General features: G+C 36.4%; 1 protein-coding gene across 4 annotated transcripts in view; it reads right to left on the reverse strand.

Moving 5' to 3' along the window:
• Positions 1-26,948, reverse strand: part of LOC140749555 (zwei Ig domain protein zig-8) — a 286,333-nt gene that overhangs the window by 6,860 nt on the left and 252,525 nt on the right. For 3 of the 4 annotated variants that reach the window (XM_073082645.1, XM_073082644.1, XM_073082643.1), the window contains exons 2-5: positions 18,386-18,485; positions 15,447-15,646; positions 5,170-5,380; positions 4,474-4,601 (exon numbers count right to left, since the gene is read on the reverse strand). In XM_073082645.1, the coding sequence (XP_072938746.1) occupies positions 4,474-4,601; positions 5,170-5,380; positions 15,447-15,646; positions 18,386-18,455 (609 nt within the window). In that variant the 5' untranslated portion in view covers positions 18,456-18,485. The remainder of the gene's footprint in view (positions 1-4,473; positions 4,602-5,169; positions 5,381-15,446; positions 15,647-18,385; positions 18,486-26,948) is intronic. The other variant, XM_073082646.1, reaches the window with a different exon arrangement.

The following is a 26,948-nucleotide window of genomic DNA, read 5'->3' on the forward strand; positions in this document are numbered from 1 at the left end:
TTAGTGATTAACTGAGCATATAATGTTGTTAAGTATCTTAATATGTTAGTTTTTTCCGAAAATTAAATAGGAGCTTCCCTTTGCCGCTGCCATCTATTAATAGATATGTCCTATACCTACCTTAACTTAATGTCGACCCATATGATCCGACAGTGATAATTTAGGTCTTTTACGTAAAGGATTACGGGTTCGATTCCCGTCTTGTCTGACATTCATTAACATTTGTTTTTTTTTTGGTGTAGTGTTTGTTTGACAAAAAAATCTATAATATGTCAGACACCAAAAATTGCAACCGTATATTGTACACCGATATCGATGACGTATCACCGCTGTAAATTTTCAGTTGTTTCCATCGAGTTTCAATAACTTTTAATTTATTCAACAGAACAGTGTCAGAAAAATGAAGCAAACTTTCACAGCAAAGTACGTAAATTTGTATTAAAAAATTACTTGACACTACGTTAACAAAGTTCAAAGTCAGCCGCAACTATTTTCGCTCGCTAAAATTCATGTACATAATTTGTAGCAGTTTTCATAAATTAAAACTGGCGGTGTTTCTGCGTGACCGCTTCCAAAGCCCCAGGTAAAGTTCGCGCTTCGTTAATCTTATAAAGATATTAAGTCTGCGGTAAATATAGGGTTCACTGTCGTAAGGACGGATTAAACGAAATTTAGAGTCGTGTTAAATCGATTAATGCTGCCCAAAGTACCCAACAACCGTACGTTTTTTATAAGATAGGAGTTGTAAGAGAACTTGCAGTCCATCTGATGGTAAGTGTGATAGTAGTCTACTGACTATCTGACATAGCGACAGAGAGGTTGCCACCTTTAAGGACAAAAATGGTCGCCTCATAATCAATTTTAACCGGCATCCATGCCCTTTCACTGAAACGCATAAAATCATTCAATCTAGAAATTTCTATTGCTGCTTTGTAATGAAGAGCAACTTAAACAATTTTATTTCTACTTGCGTAAAGAAAACAGTATCATTATTTAAATTTTAATATTATTTGTTGTAATTTACGTTTGATTACACTATCACAACTACAAATTAATATTTTTGAAGTACATACCTAACCTATTGTGGCGGATAATTAGATAGTTTAGATATGAGTAGTCTCAATCTAGTCGGTATCTAATCAACACGTGTACTAATCAAAACATATTGTGATTCTTCATGATTTCTCATGGCGACCCTGCCAGGATGATTATCACAATGATGCTGGCAGGGTCGTCATGAGGTGTCGGGTTCGAAATCAAATATGTTTTGATTAGTACACGTCTTTCTTATGGGGTCTATAAGACACGTAAATAATATGCGTACCAGTGACTGTACATATTTTACACATAAAAGAGGAGCTATATTGTAACTGTAACCAAAATATTATATTACTTTATTTACATTAAGTTACCCATATAGGTACACACCGAAACCTGGTCATTATAAGTTTTAAAGTTACACACATATAGTATTTTTCATATAAAATTGAACGCAAAGAGAATATCTGCAAACTCACAAGAAGTATTTACGTTAAAAATGAATGAGTAGTAAACTTTCCCTCCAGTGAATTGCACAGTATATAGCCGTAAATGAAAAGCTGGTAGGAATAAATGCAACATTGTTTTCACTTCTTTTCGTTTCACCTACATAACTCATTGGCCCATTTGCGTAAATTTTGCGCAAATATGAAGTAGGTACTTATATTTTATATTTAGCAAACAAGCATGCGGTCCTTTTTTTTGTTTACGAGGGGGAAACCTTCAAAAGATACCCTATGCTGTGGGAACGGCACGGGGTTTTGTGCAATTCTTACCGCACTAAAACCCCCCCGGTGGCCGTCCTCGGCGCTGCATAGAGGACTCCGGGATCTCCAAAGGAACGCAACCGGAGTGCCCTTAGCGCTACGCCCAGGTGAGCTTGGCGCTCGCCACACCGTCCTTCCCGGGGTCACTAGCTGGGCGGTTCGAGCTCCCATTCTTGCCGCCCGCAACCCCGGAAGCCCCTTTTAGTCGCTTCTTACGACATGTGGGGGATATCGTAGCCCTATTCCGGTATCGGAACTACAGGGACAGCATGCGGTCCTGCTGATGGAAATTGTTCTCTGTCACCCATACATATCTGTTATTAACCAGAAAGAACTTTGGAGATTTATCTAAGGTGGGTTATAAATCTGTTGCTACCCATGAGGACTAAGTTGGAATTTAGTGTCTCTGCCCTAGGTAACACATCATATGACACACCCTTACCAAGGTTTTTTTAAAACAAAACACGGCCACGCTTGATACTGTTGTTATAAATAATATATCTTCAATGTCAAAACGTGTATGATTGTACTGTCTATAGTTGGAACATATTATTATTTAGTTTATATAGCATAACTGTAAATTAAATAGGATATCCAAAAATTAACCTCACTAACGTGTTTATAACGTAAGCATATCTTATTGCAGTAGGTAATAATTACAGTTGTAAATTAATCATTTAAACATTTGCTCGGACGGGAGTTCAACCCAGAACTATTACAGCTACGAACATGGTTATCACAGTAAAAGATTCACGTTATTAATTGACAGGGTTGACTGGCAGATAATGCCATTAGGCATTAAGTTTACCCAGTGTTACACTAGATTAAGGTGTTTCAAGAAAATAAAATAAATAAATAAAACCACTAAGTGGTCTACTGTACAAAAAAAAAACAGAATACCGGCAGTATTCTCGTTTTTTGAGGATAATCTCGTTTCACTAGCTTTTCGAAATTTACGATCAATGTTTTACACTATGTGGCGGTGGAACTGTGGCTGCATTAATATTGATTTTATGTGACATGTACCTAAAATGAGAATGGCAGTTCTCATGGAATAACAAGGACTCAGGAAAATAAGGCACACCTACCTGATACATATAAAAGTTAAGTACTAGTAAAGTTAAGTACGTAGTATAGAGATTACGCATAGTTATCCTTATTACCTATATCAATAGTTAGTTAGATACGCGAATAACATTAAGTGGACATAGTTGTTTTTATGAAGTAACATAGCAATGCATGCGGTTCATCAGATCCACACTAAAATCACCTATTTGGAGTTTATTCCAAATAGGAACATTCAGAATAGGATCTTTCAAAGGCGACGTTACTATGATTGACTAGTTTGGATAATCTTGGATATAAAGCTTGGATATTTGGTACACGATAACGATATGACACTATTCAAACCGAAATATAGCAGCGGCTAATACTCAAATATAGCTGAAGTAGGTGCCTCAGAAGTCGAACCACAAATTATTCTACCACCTTGAAAATCTGTCTAATCAATTCCAATCTCAAGATAAAACTATTTCCAAAGTACTAATCCAATTTAAACTTCCACTCATAGATTCAGATCTCCATTCTAAGCTAGATAACCGTCCTGATCCTTGTCGATGAGGCGTTTACCATGAAATTGTTCGGAAGGCTATTCATAATGAAATTAGGCTTAAGTCGGCTAAATCCATTGACTGGGATTATAGAGTGAAAGCGTTTCGAAGCTTTAATTCTCTCCAAATCGTTTAATACTCAGATTCGTTAGAAATTTCATAAAAAAATATGATGTTATTTATCTTTAGGTATAAGTATAAAGGACCAATATTTTCTATATTATGTCCGTTTCATCATCATCATCATCAACCCATTACTGTCCCACTGCTGGGCACGGGTCTCCTCTCATAATGAGAAGGATTAGGCCATAGTCCACCGCGCTGGCCAAGTGCGTATTGGTAGACTTCACATACCTCTGAGATATTTTTTTTATAAATCTCTCAGGTATGCAGGTTTCCTCAAGATGTTTTCTTTCACCGTTTAGCAAGCGATAATTAATTTCTAATACGCACATAACTTTGAAAAATCAGAGGTACGTGCCTGGGATTGGAACCTCGGACCCCTTGATGTAGAGGCCGAGTTTCTTAACCACTAGGCTATCACTGCTTATGTCATGCGTTTATAGATTTTAATTCGAGAATAGTGGTTCATTTTACGCTGGGCAACCTAGAATACATATATATTTATTTGGTGTAATATACTCGTACAAAAAATGCGTACTACGCAGTAGTAGCGATGCATAGTGACATTCGTAATATTTTTAATTAATAATCTATAAGAATATTAGTTTGTTCTCTTTGTTATTAATTAAAATATCGACAGGTCGTAGGTATTTAATAGCCCAATTTTATAGGTATTTAATGGTCAATTGGCTATCTCTGTTTTTAAATAAATTAAATTTGGTCTTCATAACAGCAGAAAATATATAATTTGAAAAATAATTAACAAACAAACGAGTACATAAGTGAACAAATGGAGGAAATATATTAACGAATGATTCAATAAGTGATTCATTAAAGATGGGATATATAAAGAAGAAGAATAATTATGTAAATAAATATTTATGAAAAATAACTAAAGACAAACAAAAACTTTTAAAGACCGATTATTTAGTTACCTGTTCCCCATGCGTCCAGGTGATGGAGGACGGTGGTTCTGGCGTGTGCCGGACGGTGCAGGTCAGGTTGATGGTGGAACCCGCCTGGATGAACAGCTCTAGACCACTCGATATCTCCGTTTCTGGTTCTAAAGAAAAATAGAATTAAGCCCTTTATTTTTAAACGTAACATTTAGGTTAGTATTTGTTTGTGATTTAGAAGAAAAGAAAGAAACCATTTCTAAGTTAATTTTCTTTATTTCTTGGAGTCACATATTTATATGTCTAAACTCGGCAATGGTCGTACTTTTTGACTTTCACGTACAAATACACGATAGAATTGCTTTTTGATTCTTATATTTATGATTATTGGCTCATATTGTCCCTACAATATTATCTATGTCGTAAGAACATAGTACATAGGTACACACACAAACACATAAAAGATAAATGTATCATTTAGATATCTACTATATTACTCTTATTAAAGATTACCTGCAAGACATTGTCTCATTTACGATATTAAGGTAAACAAAATCATGGAGGAAATCTGTCACTCGTAGGTACTGTAGACTCTCGACGCAACTCGTCGAATATAAATATGAGTATTGCGATCAATAGTCATAAATATGACTATTGATCGGAGCGTGACTTATTCTACTTCTAAATTATAAAGACACAAGTATTACCAGAATAAAGTAGGGAAATTTATCTGACCTACGATGTTGAGGTAGACCGCGTGTCCAATAGGCGGCGTGGTGGAGATCTGGCACTCGTACTGGCCGGAGTCGCGGCGCTGCGGGCTGCGGATGCGCAGCGCCCACTCCTCGGAGCGCGGCTTGTGCTGCGCCTCGAAGCGCTGGTCCGACGTGTACGTGTACCGGCCCACCGTCAGCAGGTGGATGTCGCGGTGCCGCACCCATGATACCTGGGGACAATAAATAGACATTAATAGATGCACTTACATAAATTTTCTTCCACGCTCATTGAACATTTTGACAACGCGTGGCGGAGCGATCGCCATATCGGTCTGACCCGCTGAGGCTGAGGGCCGGACAGACATCTAAGTGATGAATTAAGATTTCTGTTTCTGGGTCTGAGTGTTTGTGTATTTGTCTTTGTGTGTGTCCATGGCACCTACGACACAGGAAATCCGAGTGTGGGGGCCGTGAGTGTAGAAAGCGTTTTTTTAACATTAAAAACACTTAAAAAATATTTACTTCATCTTAAAGAAAATAATCCAATGAAGAAAAGATTAGATTAAAAATCATATTCAGAAATGTTTTTTTTTTTATATTATATCGATAAGGCATACAGGCTACCTGATAGAAAGAGGTGCATATCGTCGCCTATCGACAATATTTCACTAGTATTAAATTAACTTCATCATCAACCCATTACTGTCCCACTGCTGATCTCATCATTCAATTCAATCACCAGTCGAATCAATAGCAAGAAAAATAAAACATCTCAATATTTAGCAAATAAAATGTACGTGAAAAATAAATCTTCTAAGAGTTAAAGGACTGGACGTGACTATTTTATAAACGAATTGACACTGATTTACACAATAAAGTATTACTTTGTGAGTTTCGCTTTATTATTTCGTTAAAGGTATGTTTATAAATATACCGAAATTGAAAATTCGATGCACCAATTACATGTTGTTTTAAACAAAGAATGCCTATGTTGTTAGATCGATAGGTCAGTAACTCTATAAAGGGACCCTCCCACAATAAACTTCACATTCATCCCAGCCACTATAAACGCTGATTAAACGAGCCCAGACGAAATGAAATGACCCTAACTTGTAAGTAAGGCTAGTTAGACAGAAAAAAATGTTCAGTCGAAATTTAACCTTCGTTTTATTTGTAGCATGTCTTAAGATTTTAGTCGTGATTCTTCAATTTAAAGGTACTAGTAACAAGCTATACAGTCCAACTGATGTTGTTTTATTTGATGTGACCCTGTCCATGGACATTTGTAGCTTATTATATATATATTTGCAATTCCACATGAACTCCACGATTAATTGAAGATAGTTTTATGAAATACTTAATCAGCATAGCTTAATGTGTGGACAAATATATAATTCAAAATATGGTTTAATTAAATGGTGAAAAATAATTATTTATCCTATTTTATTACAAAAAGATTTAGCCTTTGTAACCTATCATTTTATTTTACAGGGGATTATTTTGAAAAACAGTTAAGCCACATTCGACACGGCTACAAAACAACGATAAATAATTTTACGGGATAATGTGTATTTTAATACAGTAAAGCTATGCGCGGAAGCTCATTAAATATGCATACTGGCATACTAAGGTATGCTTCCCCAAATTAAAAACAAATTATATTTTGTTCATGTAATCGGAGTTTCAACCCTAATCTCCCTCTACCACAAGACTCATTTGCATGTTTAAAAGTTAGATAACCATCAGAGAAACGAGAATTTCATTTTATTAAAATTATTGCTTTATTTCTACTCGAGACTTTATGTTATCTTTAAAAAGGAACGGTCGTTTTGTAATTATTTTTCTCCGGAGTCAAGGTTTGACGAGTCGTGAAATCGTAAGCCATTTAACGTCAGTTTAAACGTATTTTAAAATTTTGTTGGGGAAAAGAATATTCATTTTAGCACGAGCTTTTATATAATTAACACCGAAGAAATCTCTATTTACTTAAGATATTTTTTGTTCATATTATGATTTATACAGATTTCAATGCTTTTTCTTTGACGAAATTCCGAGACTGAAGGTCGTATCTCTCTTTAATTTATGATTTTATATCACATTTAAAAAAAATCCGGCGAATGTGTAAAAAACCTTGGCCAGATCAAGATTAATTAAAAATACGCGAAATTATCAGATAGCGTAAATAACTGAAAACGGAAGTAGTGTAGTTACCTATGTCAATCCCATAATTTAACAAATTTAACACGTCGTATAATGTTAAAATCCATCAAACCGTATGACTTACATGGCGTTTCAAAGAATGAAAAACATATATGTGGGATCGTAGAAATGAGAGGTTGATGGTAATATTTAATTCTTATTTTATTTCTTAGAGCTGATGTCAAAATACACGTACATCGTTTTTAAACTCTCTCCAACTGACTTCTTTCTTTAGTGTTGCTACTTTCACTCAATCAAACTACGTCAGAGTTCTTATATAAAAATAAAAAATAAAACTTAAATATAACCATGTAGGTATTATCCCACATATATATGGTCGAATTGAGAGAACTCTTCCTTTTTTGAAGTCAGTTAATACATATACGCAGAAAAACATTACCCTCTGTAGTCGGGTAAAAAATACAGCGATAATGCAATTAAATTCTTTTACAATTTTACTTATTTCTATTACGTTTACTTAGCTCCTTTTTCCTGTAGCTATCAATTTCTTTCAATACGGGAATGAACGAAGATTTGACCTGAATTATTGTTTCCCATATAACAATGTTTGCTGGAGCGAGAGTGGAGCATGGTTGGATTGAATTACACGATCCACACTGATCCGATAACACAGGAATGGAGCCTAATTGTCAAGTTCCATCCTATTAGCCTCGAATAAAATAAAATCATGACGGACGGATGAGTTTAAAATCATGACGCCCAACGAACTATTTGGCGAAATGGTCACCATAATACCGCTCTATCACGCTACTGCGTTCCGGGTTCGATTCTCAGTCTGAGTGTTTGTATATTTTTTTGTGTGTGGTCGTCATGAACCACCATACTACAAAAAATATATATAATTGTTCAAACATGTCCAATGTCAAAGACAATACCCACTTCCTATCTACTACATGTAATTTGCCACTTTAATCATAGAAAAATGTTTGCTGTAACAAAATACGAATGTGTAGATTCAGCACACGAAAACAGAACCTAAATATCTCAGGCGATTTTTATTGTATCTTACAATTCCTAACTCCCGAAGTATCCGTGTTTTTCACGGAAGTTCTCGCTATAAAACATCAAAAGTTTCAACAACACCGTATCCAGTGACATTGCTCGTTTAAACTGCCTCAGATAACAGCGGAGGCGCCTTGAAAAAACATTAAAGATACATATAAACTCGGGTAAGATACGAAACTTTATCGAACCCCCGAATGTGATATGCAAAACATAATTTATTATGATCGAGCGACCTTACCCAAATTGTTATTTATGTCTTAATGTATTCAGAGGGTCGCTAAGGTTTATTTGGTGTTTTTATCACGTTTCAGATACGGTTGCTTAAGAAGTCATGAAAATGTTTATTTATTTATATTTAGAAAAAAAAAAATTTGTACTTGACAATAATTATGTACTAAATAAATACGCAATGAGTATATGTATCAATATTCATGAATAAGTACACACTATATTATCAAATTTGTTGGTAAAACTCAGATGCAATAAACAAATATAAATAATAATAAATATAATAAAAAATAAAGAACAACGTAACACTTTAATACATTATATAATAATAAATAAAACATTAATATATTCGTGTACTTATTCCGAGTAATAAAATGTTTTAATTACACTTGCATACGAAATTACTTGATACTATCTGAATAGACGTGTCCTTTGTTTCATCTTAGCCAAAATGCTACTTTTGATTAACTGACAACTAGTACCCTAATCATAGTTAAGGTCGGATTGTGTTATTATTTATTACGTAAAAAGATTAACAAATTCTATTGCAAAGAAAAATTAAAAACTTTGTACTTAAGCTACGATAGAACCACTGAATCACTACTGCCTCATAACAGTCCTTATATCGGTTAATTATAAATAGAAGCAAGATAAGACATCAACTACAACAATTACAAACACATTACACAATCAAGCCAACCATAAACCAGCGTTCCATCAATCGATTCCCCATAAAGGAAGCATTGGAGATCGAATACAATACGTCTTATGGGAAGGCAACAAACCATTCCCCTTTATGAGCCATGAGTGTATCCAACATTATCCCATAAACATACGTACATCGTGACAATCACGATCGTGCCAATAAGGAAAACCTTGTGTTTCCGTTATCTCTGGCCCATGAAGGATATGAGCTATATCAAGCTCTCGGTTTATGATTAAGTTGAGATTAAGAGCTCATGAGATGAGCTGAGTCGTAATATGTATTTTATCGCATGGAGCGTTGTACACTCATAATGCAATACTAGGAAACCGTGTGGCGATGAGTGCTACGTACATTAAGACGAACATAAACATGAATATTTGGAACAGACAATTCATTTAGATTTCTGATGAGAAGTTATAACCTAGTTTCGAACTGCTGCAACAATATGAACTCTTTGTCTCCACCATAGATTAGTAAAGATTACTCACTCCTAACTAGAAAATGTGCCCAGTTTTGAGATTTAAATACTTGCGTAAAAAAGTTTTGCCACGTCTCCGTGCTAAAATATCCCTAAAATATTTGAAATAATTATTTATTTATTATGTAAATTAATGTAAATTACGCAGTATTAGTTATTTGTTCGTAAATTTTCTCTAAAAATGTTTTTATTTGTCAAAAATTCAAAAAAAGAACTTACGATAATAAGCCATTTGTGGCTTCATTCAATTTCAAGGCGGCGAAGTATCTTTACTAATCTATGGTCTCCACTATCAGAAAACGGAATATTTCTTCATTAATAATAATAATAATAAAACAAATATACCATCCACCGTCAATTTTAATCAAAATATATAAAGTGTTCTAAGGAATACCTCATGTACCTACTCGCTTACTTGATTTTTCAATAGTCCCTTGATCTGTAAAGCAATTGTTTACACGTAGCTGTTATACAAACAATCTCTGCAACCCTTACACGAAATAAAAAATACGAGAAAAGGTGCTTACAACAAACCTAAACCCAACCTCGATACAATAGACCCGAATTGCCGTATTTCACAATAGCCTAGCATAAATAATACATACAAAAAGTGCTCAGGAAATCCATATTCGCCAAAGTGGTTTTCTTTGCGGCATTTAATTCCCCTCAGGGTTACCTGAACCTATAACAGCCTGGGAAACGGTACGTGTTATCAATGGGTTATTTAAGTACCCACTTAGGAGCCGAAACGATCGCTATCAAGAGGGCTAATCATAAATATAACCTCCGGAGGCTGTACTGAACAATTTTACGTTCATCATGGATAAGCATGGATACAATTTATTAGACAATGGATTGTGAGGAAACGAAAAAGGAAAGCTTTGTTCAATAAAAAAGCGGGAGCTTCGATTGGCGGACTGTTTATTTAATAAAATAAACATTGATGGAAAAATAAATTGGTCCCGATTGAATTCTTAAGGTGGATAGGAGTCTTTATTAAATGCGAGGAGCGTATTTAAAGTACGCTCGAGATTTCGTTAGCCTTATGAGGGTAATATGGAATACGTACTTGTATGCTTTTAATATTGTTTCAAATTAGGAATATCAGTATTCATGATATTTACACTTACAATAAGTGAATATTATTAGCGTAAATAAATTATATTTTACAGATTATAAACATGCGTTTACGTTTCTGTACTAGTAGGCATATTAATCCACAACTGGCATTAATGAAGTATTTTTGATGTATCATGTATTTATATGTTCCAGCTCTAATATTAATATATACCTACCTATATAATCCATGACTTTAACATGATAGTCTTGACAATAATAATTATGAAGGAACATGCATAAAATATGCATACCTATATGCGCCAGTTCACATTTAGGTCAACCCGACAGTTTTATCGTTCGTCGACTTTAGTATAGGTGTGACTACTATATTAGTAATAGGTACAGGTATCATAATACAAGCCATGTATATTCATATTAGGATAGGCGAATATAGAGTAATAGGTTACCAGGTATAAGTCAAATAATAGCGACGTGTAATAGCGAGGCGAGCAGGCGAGTCGCCTCGTTATGACAATATGATTTGCCGGTCGCGGTCATCTCCTCTCATTCACTCGCCGAGCGGCCACAGTAGAAATATGGACCAGTATGGAAACTCCCTACAAACGTTCGAAACGGCACACTCACACAAACATGCGCCTAAAAACAACTAAGCCTGTTGAAGCATGAAGGAAAATTTAATCACCTTCACCGGTTTACTTCTGTAATAGGCATACCTACGTGATTAATATCGTACATATTCTCGAGATCTTTATATTAATTATTGTAGATAATATTACCTATGCAGGTATCAATATTACATTGAGTTGATAATAGTGATCGGTTCACTAGTATGTGACTAATATCCAGTAATAGTTATGGTATCATAATATACCATAACTAATATTCAATAGTAGGGTTACCTAAAAATTACCCTAATATAACATCTCTAGACTGTAATTTTGATGTTCACATTATAATGACGATCAATCTGCCGGGCTGATGTAATATGACCAAAATAACACAACTCCCTCTTAAAGCTTAGTGTGAACAACAGATATAGGAGAGCGGTAAAACTATACGGCCAACCTAATACGAACTGGTATAATCCGCGCCAAACTAGTCCACTCTGAAGTTGTTGCGAGCAGGTGTAGTCAAACAATTTGCTAGTGCGATGCGATTCATTTCTATATTCAGAGCGGACTAGCAGTTTGGCGTGGACTATACCATATTCAATCAAACGATTTTGCAAAGAAATATAATGACCCATCTAAGATAAACGAGAGATAGGCATGAAATCAATCAAAAGAAGAAAGTTTTCCCTTATAACGTTATTTTCCTCGTTTTTTCCAAGAATAAGATCATTTATGAAACTCAGGTGGTGCCCTCGCAAATACCGAAGGAAAGACAACTTTTCTCAGAGCGCACAAGTGTCAAATAACACTTATCATGAGTTCCCCCTCTTCAAGTTAATCATCATCATAAGCTTATATTTCTTTATTAAAGAAAATCTCATTTGTCCGACATTTCCGTTTTCTTTTTCTTTGTTTCCAACAATTTTTGTCGACTTTTCGCGTTAACATTAAAAGATAAACATTTCAGTGATTCTTTTTTAATAACAGAATACATTTTCATTTTTCCACAGACAGTCGTAACTTATTTAGCGCATGGTCCTATGACTTTTGAAGATCTCAACTGATCTACAAAGTCAAGCAGTGTGGGGCGCAGTCGGGAATCAAATCTGGGTCCAATAAAGGCAAAATTTCATGCAGGCTTTTATGCTTGGAGGAAACACATTGAGCCGTCGATTTTTTTAAACCTTGTCAGGGGCCTTAATGGCTATTCGTAAATATTCGACCAATTCACATATAAGCAGCATCATCGAGGCGTCCCGAAGATTGGGAGGTACTACCGACACGATTATTTCTATCGTGAAGTAGTTCTTGCGTTTCAGTGAAATGGTGTGGTTGCCGGCTAACATATGAGGCCGCCATCTCTAGTTCTTGCTTCTCTTGGACAATGCCTTTACTGTGGACTTCGGATAGAAACCTTGATCTATAAGAAACACATGTCCATGGACTGCAGTGAGCACTTATCACCATATTTACTACATGCTCCTTTGCAACTTCAAAAACATAAAAAACAGTAAATTTTGATATCATATCCAATGAAAATATACATTCCGGCTTATCCAACTACATATTACAATTTAATTATCATCATTTTTACGAACGAGTATATGCAAAATTTCACCACTAAAAAGCAGCTATGAAATTAAATTAGGTCAAAGATATAAAAGTATACTTGATGTGCGCTCCGCCATTTTGTATAAAAAGTCTTAATTTTTCAGATAGCGCTTAAAGTGAGGCTTTCAGCGAGAGCATTTCGTGTGTGAATCAAAGGAAGTAGTATTAAAGTAATTACTTTGAAATAAGGATACTTAATTTTCATACTTATATCCGCAAAAATATAATAAAACCCTAAAAATAGAATATAAACCTTATATATTGACGGAACATATTATAAAGTGTGTTACTCGTATAATATATTTTGTTATATATTTTTTCTGTGATGATATATTATTATATTTTTTGCTTTATAATGTCAATTGAAAAACTTGAAACCATTTCCTTGAAAAATCCTGGAAGGAAGTCTTCATAATAAGAAACAGAATTTGTGCATACTTTATGCGTCAATGTGCCAAAGTCATTAAAAAATTGCTTAAATGATGGTTAAAATTGCATCGTATCAATATCTGTGATTTCACAGTTGAGGTACCACCTGTCTTTACCGGTACCGGTGATATCAGCATCGCTGACTTCAATCCACCTGGCATTTTTTGTATTAATATCCTTGGGCAACAGTGACTACTTGCCATCAAACGACCTGCATATTCGTTAGGTACTTCAATTTCTTTAATAATTTCAGTCTTCATTTAAGAGGCCACTAAAAGGAGGCTTCAGGGGGCGTCAGAGTGGGAGCTCGAACCGCCCGACCAGCGAAACCGGGAAGGACAGCGGCATGTGGGGTCGCATACCGTCATACATAACAGACGGTGTGGCGAGCGTCACGTTCACCTCGGCGGAGCCCAACGGGGCTACGCGCTATATAATATAATATAATAATTTTATCAAAAGCTACAGGTGCGAAAGAGCGCTCAGAAAACACTGTTCAATGCAAGAGGGCGTATTGGGGCGACGAAAAATTGATATTAGCATTATTCGTTTAACCTCAACTTATTATGTTATGGGGTGGTATATTTTGAGGGAAGTTCATTATCTATATTTTCTTACCTTTCCATATTCTTTCCTTTTATAAGATTACGGCACGACCTCAGCGAGAATTCAATCAGAAACTTGAACCTAATAAAAACGTTCGTAGAGTTTGCTTACATCCCACAAAGCCTTATTTCAATTTTCCCCCCAAAACATTGCTCAAAATCAATTACTTATCCTATCGTATCCTATTATATTATTTGAAACGTATCCATATATTATATACGACGTCGTAATTGTAAAACATATAATAAGAATCATCATCATCATCAACCCATTACTGTCCACCGCACTGGCCAAGTGCGTATTGGTAGACTTCACATACCTTTGAGATTTTTTATATAAATGTCTCAGGTATGCAGGTTTCCTCACGATGTTTTCCTTCACCGTTCAAGCAAGAGATAATTAACTTCTAATACGCACGTAACTTTGAAAAATCAGAGGTGCCTGGGATTTGAACCTCGGACCCCTCGATCAAGAGACTGCGTTTCTCAACCACTAGGCTATCACTGTTTATATAAAAAGAATATTACCTTTAAGCTTAAGTGAGTTAAATTTTGCAACTGAATTTCAACCAAGCAGCGAGAAGCTTTTTGAAAACAAATGTTTCAATGTATTTTATTCGTTTTGGCACACGACTTAAATAAAAGGTGGTTTTAAAGCAGGTTTGCTATTTTATGTTAATTTTTTTCTTGCTTGTTAGAGTTTAATAGAATTAGGGTAACAGGTGTCAGTTGCTAAATACCTTTTGTGAACTTTTTTGTGAAAAATAAGTTACTTTAGACATTTATTAATTGAAATGTGAAGAGTTACAAATGTAGACACAATTATCATTTGGCATATACGTTAAGATAACCTACAAAGGTTATCTTAACGTATATTCTATATATGAATATTCCTGATTAAGGTATTTTTCCTTTCGTAGGCTTACTTACTTAAAATATTGTTATTTGGTTACTGATACATTTTTTTTATGTTTAATTAGAAATGTTAGTGTAGGTAGTAAGTATCACTAACACAACTATTTCCTTCCTATTTCAACCACTATTTCTCTATTCTTATTTAAAGGACGCGACAAGGACACTTTTACAGATTGTTTCAACTTCCTTCTCGATAACAACGCATCTGTTGCACATCTCGGATAGGGCTTCAATACAATACAATATAGGAGGGTTGATTAAATTATAGGTCGGTAATAACCACTTGCCATAAGGTAGATTGCTCGAAAAGTACTTATACAATAATAATGTCTTGCTACATTCACTAAACAGCACTATGTACTGCATAATCTCCTAAAGGAAAGTAATAGAATAAGCGAGGGTACTTACAGTACGATTCTGCAAGTTCTTCACTCGGCATAACAGTCGAACTGGATGTCCGACCAATCCCGTTATGTTCCTCGGGGTGCTCGGGTCGAAGTACGGCGCGTCCACGGACCCTTGCCACTCCTGGAGATACTCCGCACGGAAGTGCCGCGATGAGATGTCCATGGCAGTGCTTTCTGATGGGGCCTCGGTACCGGATCCAGCTGGAATTTATATCTGAGTTAGTGCAAGAAATTTCTTTTATAAAAAGCGCTCTTTCTTCTAGAAGAACAGGTATCTTAAGTAGTTTTTACCCGAAATGAAGCCAACAATTTGCAATTTACAATTTTTAAGTGCATTCTAAAGCACGTAAACACGTTTGAAATTTGCCACTAGCGACCACCGAATTCTAAAGCACCTGCGTTGCTTAACTTTATACATCGGGTAAAATCTCCCTAAATGGGCTTACGCGCTTCAAAATTTAAGAGTCCGCAAAATTTAAAGTGAACGAGCGTATAAAAGCCTAAAAAAGGACTTGGCACTGCATTTGCGTCATAACTCCACCCCTTCTACATTCGTAATGTAAAGAACGATGTCATGGAATTGTGGAGGCACCCACACATATTTAAGCCTTCTTAAAAATGTATAATCTGGAGGGTCGGGCTTAGACAAAGGCTACTTTCTTTGTACGCCCCATCTTACGTTATTGAGCCTCGTTCATTCAAAGCCAGCAGACCGAAAAGTAGTAAATACAACAAGCATCACAAAGGATCTCTATGATTTACGACGGGGCATCATTCTTGAAGGATATTGTAAAGGCTAGTACACATAAGACATGATTACCAAATATCATTAGGACAAATTAAATACCCAATGACAGATTAAAGATAAAGATAGTTTCTATCATAGGAGAAAGTAATGTCACGAATGATATAATTCTATATAATACTAGCTGACTCGGCAAACGTTGTGTTGCCATATAAATAAAAAAAATTTAAGAGTGAACAACCCTTATCACTAAGGGGTATGAAAAATAGATAGTAGCTGATTCTCAGATCTACTGAATTTGCATATAAAGTTTGATGAAAATCGGTAAAGCCGTTTTGGAGGAGTACGGTACCTAACATTGTGACATGAGAATTTTATATATGTATAAGATTTATTGTTACGTCAAGTGTTACGAATTGTTGATTATACTACTTTAAAATTTTCACCGTAAATAAAGTAAGATGACACCAATTTTTATTCCAATTAATTAAGATGTCAATTCAGGCGACTATTACGATGAATGCCTGGACTTATGTTATGTTTGTAAAGTACAAAATATTTGCTACGAATTAACATCCATACGACTTTTCACACAAATTGTACCTACATGGTTTTTCGTATAAAAAAAAGTATGTTCTGGGTGTAGACACTATCTTGTTTTTATGAACATATCATAATGTTGTTGTTTTTATTAACTTTGGACGTAACTAAAGGTTATTAACGTCTAAAGTAGATAGTAAACAATATACATATGCTGAAACAGAACATCTCGCTATAAAAATAAAAAATAGTTTATAAAATGTAATACAGCCTGCACACACCTTTAGCTTACATATTTGGCAGAGATTCAACTAGAATTTTATTGCCAGGGCTAATAGTTGATAATTTTCTTTTAGGCTGTCAGATTTAAGATATTGCCTATTTAGACTGCCCAGAATCTTGGCTCTGAACACAATGCTTTATTGTTTTTGAGATGAACTGTGCCAACATTACACAAAAGATAGTACAATACGATTGATTTGAATAAGATAATAATTTTAACTACACAATGAATATTTCATTAGCAACTATTTTGAATAACTCTTTCTCTTGCTAAAGATCAACATTTTAATATGATAATATTATCATAATACTGTTATTGCGAATTATTACATATACCAAAATAAAATATCTTTCCATTTTCAAACATGATGAAGTATAACATTGTTTCCGTTATATTAAACTATAGGGAAAAATATGTTTATCTGTGGTGGTTGTGGTAGAACCCTTTGTGGTTCGACTCCGGCGGCACCACCGCCACACCTATTTCTACCTAATGACAACAGTGTTAAGCGCTGCTGTGTTCTGGTTTGAAGGGTGTGGTAAGAGAGACAAACTTTTCCGAGGCGTTCCAGCTTAGTCCTCAGGAGTAGCGGCACATGTGTGGCCGACCTCAGGTGGAAATATCTAATCCTATCTGGGGTTGATTACAGATGTCCAAGGGTGGCAGTAGCCACTTACCATCAGGTGGACTGTATGTTCGTCTGCTAGTCCTGTATTATAAAAAAAAATAAAAAAAAATACGTATTTAAATTTTGTAGTTGTGACCCTTATTAGTAGGTATATCAGAGTTAGGTTTTACTTCCAGTAAGAAACTGCACAATAATTGTATTTTTAATATTGAAGTATAAGATTAGTTACATAGCGACTAACATGCTTTGGCTGACTGCAACCTTCCTTATTTCTCTTCCCGCAACTTAGAGTGGAATGATGGAAAGAAGTACTGGTTAGTTAGTCGGGTGTTTTAAATCCAAGTATAACACCTCCAATACAGTTTAATTACTACTTTGATAGTAACATCCTAATTGTTATTAAGATTTAATCTTAGTTTTTCACAGATGGTTCGGCCGGGGAGATACATCCGCCACACATATTTTAGCGTGAGACAGTTCTACAATTCGGTAGCATGCCTGCTGACTGATGCATGGGGCTATCATCTTCGTCCCCGAGGAATGTAGGATCGGCTTCATGCAGAACTTGTTCCATGAGGAGTTGGTCACAGATGTCCATGAGCGTGACCACTTACTATTAAAGTAGTAGTAAATAGTAAGCGGTTCGCTTGGACTACAAACACATATTATAATTATATTATAATGTTATTATATTAAAATAATGGTCTGCGTATCAGGGAAGTTATTATATAAATGTATTCTTACCTATGAGGAATAGGAATCCGTGCAAAAGGGACAGCCACAATAGGGATTTGACACGGTGTGTCCTTCCCATTGTGATCAGCTCACCGCCGAGTCAAAATTCCTGGAAAGGAACCCTTTATTAAAACAATATTCTATACAGATATATTTCAAATAATTCTACGTACACTCAATACAAGCGCTTCAGTACATAGAAGGTTTAATAACTGTAAGAAAAAATAAGTATATTTAATTTTATATTTTATTAATAAAAAGTAATAATAAAATTCGCTCATTACACATGCAATATTAAGATTCGAAGGATTTCGAAGGTGGTAGAATCTTATGTGGTTCGACTCCGGTGGCACCACGTCCACACCTATTTCTGCCTAATAACAGCAGTGTTAAGCGCTGCTGTGTTCCGTTTTGAAGGGTGTGATAAGGGAGACATACTTTTCCGAGGCATTCCAGCTTAGTCCTCAGGGGTAGCGGCGCATTTGGGGCCGACCTCAGGTAGGAATATCTAATCCTATATGGGGTTGATTACAGATGTCCATGGGAGGCAGGAGCCATTTACCATCAGGTGGACTGCATGCTCGTCTGCTACTTCTATATTATAAAAAAATATATATTTTATGAATACTAAAAAATACCGTTAACCTAATATGAACGTTTTATTTTATATCTGAAACACATGTATTTTCAATCATTTCAAAGTACGCCATTACACCTATTTCTGCCTCATGGCAGCAGTGTTAAACGCTGCTTTGTTCTGGTTTGAAGGGGAGACATACTTTTCCGTGGCGTTCCAGCTTGGTCCTCAGTGTTCATGGCGTATCTGTAGCCAACCTCGGGCAGGATTATCTAATTATATTTGGTGTAGATTACAGATGTTCAAGGCCAGCAGTAGCCACTTATCATCCGGTGCATTGTATGCTCGTCCGCTACTTCTATTTAATAAAAAAAGTAAAAAATAGTTTCGCAACGTATTGATGTCTTTGAGATCAAATGGGAATGTTATAGATAGGTATATATACTCGTATAACGGAGTCTAGACAAAAGATTTTCCCAATTCTTCGTTGAGAACAGTCCTTAGGAATCCCTTTCAGTTAAGCAATAAAAGGACATAGTCAAAGGATTCTGATGAGATTTATTGAATTTGGTCCATAAGGTCCCGTGCATCGAAATTGGTAAAGGTTGTCGGATATTTGTGTTTACACAATAGAATAATGAGACAGAATTAGTAATAAGAAAAATAACTATGAAATACATATTTCATCAGTCGTAATGTGGAAATAATATTATGAAGAAAAAAATGCGAGTTACTTAAATAAAGTCAAATTAGTGTTTGTCTATTGTTCAAATGTGACGCATAAACCAGTAATTGATGTTGACGTCATAAAAATTCAGTTAAAATCTTGAAGGCTTATGTATATTATATTACATACACATTTCATAGCCAATTTCCTTACAGTCCAAAGATAATTTCTTCAATGAGACGAATAAAATCCTATCCAAAATAGAAGTAGCGAACGAAAATGCAGTTCACCACCATACGAGGCCACTACCGCGCGTAGACATCTGTAATCAACCTCGAATGAGATTAAAATCCTACCTGAGATTGACAACAGATGCGTTGCTATCTGAGGACTTAAACGCTTAAACGCTTTCTACTCTCACAACCCCACACTATGATTTCCTGTATCGTGAGTACCGTGGACACACACAAAGACGAATACATGAACACCCAGAACAGATATCTAAATTCATCAGTCAGATATCTGTCTGGCCAGGGATCGAACCCGGAATCCTTTACGCGTCAAACCGGTATGGTGACCGCTCTGCCACGCGGTTCGTCACTAAGTTGAAACGCCTCGGGTAAGGTTTAACATTAGGCAGAAATAGGTTAAAATTAAAAAGGATTAATAGTTCGAAAATTACCTATGACAAACATAATAACAAACATAGTAACATAACTGTAGCATGACAATAAATTATTTCGATTCCCAATTCGATAATTAAATGACAATATGTGCGTATATTTTATAATGAGATCCGTCATTATCGGTCATTCGCATCAAGTAATATATTAACGGTCATATTAAATCCAGGCAAATTAAATAATTCTCGGTGGAATGCGTCACAGAGGCCATCTAGGGGAATTCCTATGCAGCAAATTAAAAGTTAATTTGATTTGTCGCGCTTCCAAATAATGAATTGGATGGCCAACATGTATGGAATTTCATGATAGTTTCAGTACATTCGAGCAAAAACACATTCGATGAATAGTATTTCAATTGTATTAGTTCTTCAGCTTTTAGAATTATTCGCACAGTTTGCTTCTTAGACAAACAATTATTTCCTTTAGTGCTTGCTATTCGATAACACACCAATGTGAATTTAATTCTTGACACATTACAATCTCGATTACGTTGATCCAATTGTTGACTTTGAAATTTGACAATTTCTAGGAGGCTTAATTGTTTGATATTTCTATGATCTATCTACAAGCAAAACATTGAAGTGATTGATACGGACGTGAATAGGTAATAACGTGAGACAAAATAATTCGGGTATCGATAATCGTTTGTCAATAGCAACAGTCACATCTTCAAACTCGGAAGTGCAACGCTAGACTATCGCCCTTTTAGTAAACCGATTCGATAATTTACCGATACAGATTTCGACATTATAATAGCACTATTGTTGAAGAATTTTACAAAGAAATTCCTCCGGAAGTATGCAGTCGACGTTGCATTAACGCGACAAACTTCGATAGCGTGATCGACAAACTTAATATTTATGAAGGACATTAAAATTAAACTCGTTAGCGTAAAGTGCTCCCCATTTTACAGCAAATATTTTTAATACTAACGGGTCGATGACGGATCCGTCGGTTTTTTGGGTTCCGCTTATGCTAAAAAGCAATGCTACATTAAAGGATTCCACCTCATATTATGATCGATGTCGTGTTTGCTTATACGTCGATTAGGGATTTTTTTCTTATTCCTTCCAATCCTAATGCTAAGCTAATGGTTGGCTTAGTAACTTGCTTGATTTAATCACGCATAACCTACCGTATCGTATCGTATCGTATCGTAATAATACTGATTTCGTGGATCAAAGTATGAAATAGGTTGAAGGCCTTCTTGTAGATAAAAAAGGTAAGTAAGTAAGCACTTCTTGTAGGAATATTTAACGATAATCTTTGATTTCTAAGGCCTTCATTGTAAGTCTGAGTTGTTATTATTGCTGTTACATTTTCGCTAGAGACAGTACCGTGTGTTTATTTATTTATTTTTAACCTGTATTATTAATTAGTATAGCTGTGATAAATAAGAATAAAGTTGTAGTAACACACGTGTAGAGTCACAAGTAGTCGAACTTCTATTTGTGCTTACGGACCTGAGTCGTTGCGCTGATCCGACGCTAAACTAAAGTGTCTTTTACAATGTAATATTTCTTTTCTTAGAAGTAACAAACGTATTTTCATTTGACCTACTAAATTTTTTACTCCAATTTACAGAGTTAAGACGGAATTTATTACGAAAATGGCAAAGTTTTCTGGAACTGCCAGCTTTTGTGTTTGACTAATTAGACATTTTCAATGCAATATACACGAAACATTAAAATTAAAATACATAAGTAAATTATGTGGTGATTTTTTGTTGAAGTTTTATGTATTAAATGAATCCATTTTATTTAAGAAAGTTACATTCGGTATAACAGTCAGTTTTAAAAGCAGACTGAATAGAGATATATCTCTATAATTCGCATAAATGCCACATTATACGCATTATTCACAGAAATAAAGACACTACCTTTTTATCACGTACCAAGCATAACAGTGGCGTCACTCCGATTGTGACTGAAACAGAGTGAAGTTTAGAGGGAATCGTAAACAATCGCCTACCAGAAACAGGATTGTGTCCCCTAACACATCACACATTAGGGATGGAATAGCGTGCACTGTCTGACTAGAAGTTTGCTGCGACTAATTGGAGCGAGTTGACAAACATACATCCCATATGAACAGTACTTTTTGTCCGTTTTGTTTACAAGTTTTAGTGAGTTATTTCGTTTGCTTAATATGATGGTTGGCGCGCTAGGTTGTGCATGTGATTTTATTTTGTGGGACATTTTTATAAAATACATACGTAGAGATACACCTTTTTTGTTCGTGAGAGATGATTTTTCAAGTAGTCTTACTAATGTTACATACATACATACATACATACATACTACATATGTTATTGTAAAACCTATATAGGTTATTGTAAAACTATGTCAAATTTATAATGTTAAAAAGAAATATTTTTTTTTGTTAAAAGTTATATATTAAAATCACTACCGAACTATATCGAACGGTATTTTCAGTTTCCTATTGTCTCGTCTTTTTTCCATTTTGTAAACCTTACCAGTCTTTTAATCTACCTTTATGCAAATGGCAGCTTACTTACGAGATAAAGGAAAACAAGCACACCCTCTAATCGCATTTATAATGTTAGCTACGATGTCATACACGTACGCTTTGTGGTCTCTTCACAAATATCACTATTTCTCTGTAGCTCTAAGGCCTAGTGAAATACGGTATACACTTAAGCCTTCCTGAACCAACATGTACGCTGGCGCTGAATCAAAACCAACAGAAGTCAAGATGTACCACGTACTATATTTGATGAACAGCTATGTACCTAAATCCTGGTGTTAGGATTGGAGACGGTTCATTTTCTGATTCATTCAGTTTGGAAAGTAACGAGTAGTTTTAAAATGGTACCTTTTTTTTATAATATAAGAGTAGCAGACGAGCATGCAGTCCACCTGATGGTAAGTGGCTACTGCCGCCCATGGACATCTGTAATCAACCCCAGATAGGATTAGATATTCCTACCTGACGTCGGCCACAGATGCGCCACTACCCCTGAGGACTAAGCTGGAATGCCTCGGAAAAGTCTTTCTCCCTTACCACACCCTTCAAACCGGAACACAGCAGCGCTTAACACTGCTGTTATTAGGTAGAAATAGGTGTGGCGGTGGTGCCGCCGGAGTCAAACCACAAAGGGTTCTACCACCTTTAGATACTACCAACCTAGGTATATAAACAAAAATAAATATCCTTTAGGTCATAACCTAAAGGATATTTTTATCGGAAATATTGCTTGATGGTGCCAGAAACAAATGCATAACTTCATAGGACACGCTTCTGCCCAATCTTCTGGGCAGAAGTTGATGTGATATCAAATGATCAATGTAGCCTATAAACATCGGTAGACAAACGATTGAACCTACCTATGAAGACTGAGTAAGAATGTGCGTGTATGTGTGATTTACATACAGCAGCACGAGATACCGCTGTTATAAAGCATATGCAGACGTAAATGTTGTGTCACAGGAGTGAAGCCACGTACGGTTCTACAATTTTAGATTCCATAGGTATAGTCCACGCAAAACTTCTAGTCCGCTCTGTAGTTGTTGCGCGCAGGTTTAGTTAGCTTATACTCCATAACGTAAAGGCACACTAACGCAGCTGTGTACCCGCGGGCGAGACCGGACAGCGGACGGATGTCAGGAGGGTACCGCGCTGCCTTCGCCCCGCTAATATCTACAATTTACTATTGCGACGCGACTCGTTTCTATATTCAGAGCGGACTGACAGTTTGGCGCGGTCTCTACCTAATACTTCATTTGAATAATATTATATTACATTGAAATCAGTTCCATAACGTGCTAAATTGCGTATAACACACAAAAAATATGTTATATTAGTTTTTTTTTAATTTATCAAAATGTGCCTACATACATTATTTTATATAAATGACTTAAAAGGTTAACAATGTTATCAAAGTAATCCACCTACAGAGACACTTTCATAATCAATATAAATTAATTACTTTTCGATTCCAACCAAAATTTAAATGAAGATGGCCTCCCTTAATCCGTTCTTATTAGCTGACTATTAATAAACCAATTTGATAAATGATTGGGAATATTCAAACTCAAATTGAAATATTGGAAGCTTAGATAGGTACTCAACGTAAAGTAAATTTTTGATTAACAGAAATCGGATTATTACTTTGGCTCAACCATTATTTATTTTAATTAAAAGTGTAAATATGTTGTAGCTTCACATACTATGTAACCCCTTTTTATATATAATATTATATATATTCCTTGGTGTTCAGAAGACATTTTGATAATAAATAAAATTTATATTGTAGTAGTGTGCAGTTAGCCTATGGACTACCTAATTGCATGAAGTAAGTTATAGAGTAGGTAAAATATAGAGTCGATTTTCGGTAACGACAGGCGGCGATAATCGCTTTAATGAAGTAAAATTAATTTGATGTATGGAGTCAAAATGTCAAAAATCTTTTCAATTAATTACATAAAAAAATAAATATAATTATCATGAGTAATATATTCAAGTGCGCTCAAATAACGTATCATACATGTTACATCATAAAATCTCGCAATGCAAATATAGACGTGGCTGTTGTAAGCCCTACATTAAACTGGGTTAGTACTCGGTGTTTCACATTTACTCTTAACATCGGTGATATTGGTAATGAACTTATACCATGGCACATTTTTATTAATCAAATTACAATTTTTTTTTCCGTCATTCTGATTGAACCGGTTAATCATAGATTTTAATTATGTAGGTATTACAATATTATGTGTTTTTGTTTACTTCTACGGTTATAATAATAAGAAGAAATTTTAATATATTTAACCCTAATGACGGATTAATGGAAAGTAGGCATCGTCGTCTATGAAAAGTTGCAATAATAGAGGGGTCGCTAATGCATCGGCGGCTTTAAATGAAAGTTCTTTCCCACACCTTTTTTTAAAAAGCCCAGGTGTGAAAAAAATGAAAATATCATGCAAGAAATTTAACAGGATAGGAAACATAGGTACATGGCTACGTACATAGATGCCAGAAAAACCTTTTCATCATAATATAATAACTATTTGTGGGAGAATGCTTCATTTCATATATATAAATATTCCGTTTTTAAAATCACATGATATTAATTTCGAACTACCGCTCCGTATTAACAATTGGCTACCCGTATCATGGTATAAAAAAGGGGCGCGCAACTGTCAACAGCACTCTGCGTTTGAACGCCAGACCGAGCAGCCCCGCCTGCTCGCGCTCTAGTGTTTCCTAACCCAGAATTTTCTCTGGCCTTTCGGCCGGTTCTCGCCTACTCGATTTTATCGATAGCGGTCCGTGCTTTGTTTATTGCCAATTTATTGGGAATAAACAAAACTCACGTCCCGACGCGTTTGAGTTGGTGAATACCTAACGGTGCCAACGAAACCAGCTAGCGTTGACCCGGTGCGCTTCTCAGACCTCTCGGCCTGAGAGAAACCGGCAGACCCGATCCCACTGCACTTGGGCTATCCCAAGGGTGACGGTAGCAGTTACTTTCCCTTAGGGGTAATTGCATTTCCCTCCCCCTCCCCGTTAGCTCCCTGCCTCGGCAGGGAGGCATCCCTGGTTACCATGGCCTACATGGTAACGGATAGGTTTTTCGAGGCTCTGTCCTCCCTCTTGAGCAAGGAGCTCAATCGCCCATTTGACGCTGTCAAACTCCGCTCCCTTTGCGAGCCCTTAAAGTCCGTAACGGATCCCCTGTCCGTTACTGATTCACCCGCGTCCCCTGATGCCACCCCGAGACACGAGATGGACTATGACGCCATCTCGCTAAAGCGCCCCGCCTCCTCCGACGAATCGTCGGAGAACACCCTCATTTCCGCCGCCTCCTCCGACGACGACCAGGGTTTCACCCCTGTCAAGTCGAAGAAGACAAAGAAACGTCCAGTCAAACGCGTCGCTAAGGCGACAAGTGAGACTTCTTCCGAGGCCTCTATGGAAGCCACCCCAGCCCCAGCGACCCCCGCTCTGGCCCCCGTGCCAAAAGCCTCCACTCTGGCCCCCGTGCCAAAAGCCTCCACCGAGCCCCAGAGCTCAACCCCCGCGGCTAAGCCCCCCAAGCCAGCCACGCGCTGCGAACCGACACTTGCCAAGTGCAAACCGCCTCCACACATTTTCTTCAGGGATAAGTCGAAATGGTCCGACTTCTCCAAAACCCTAGTGGAACGAAAAATCCACTACACTAATGCACATAACCTTCGCGATTCTATTCGCGTATCATGCCCCACCACCGAGGACTTCAGGAGCCTCATTAGGCTCCTAACTCACTTACAACTCCCGTACCACACGTACGCACTGGAAGAGGACCGCAAAATCAAAGCGGTCCTTAGGGGTCTCCCCTATGAACTTCCCACCGACGACATCCAAACGGATCTCGTCAACCAAGGTTTCCCCGTGGAAGGTGTACACAAGCTGTACAACCGCAACGGGATTAAATACCCACTAGCCCTGGCCATACTGTCCAAGACCCCGTCCTCCAAGGACATCTTCAAAGAGAAGGAGCTCACAATCTGTGGCCTTTCTCAAATCAAGGTGGAACCACCTAACAAGCGTGGTTACCCTGCCCAGTGCCACCGCTGCCAGCTTTACGGCCATGCAGCGGCCAACTGCACTGCCCCCCCAAGGTGCGTCAAGTGCCTCGAACCC

Source organism: Epargyreus clarus, unplaced genomic scaffold, assembly GCF_041222505.1.
Source record: "Epargyreus clarus isolate Ecla_fem2 unplaced genomic scaffold, WU_Ecla_fem_2.2 ptg000018l, whole genome shotgun sequence".
NCBI lineage: Eukaryota > Metazoa > Arthropoda > Insecta > Lepidoptera > Hesperiidae > Epargyreus > Epargyreus clarus.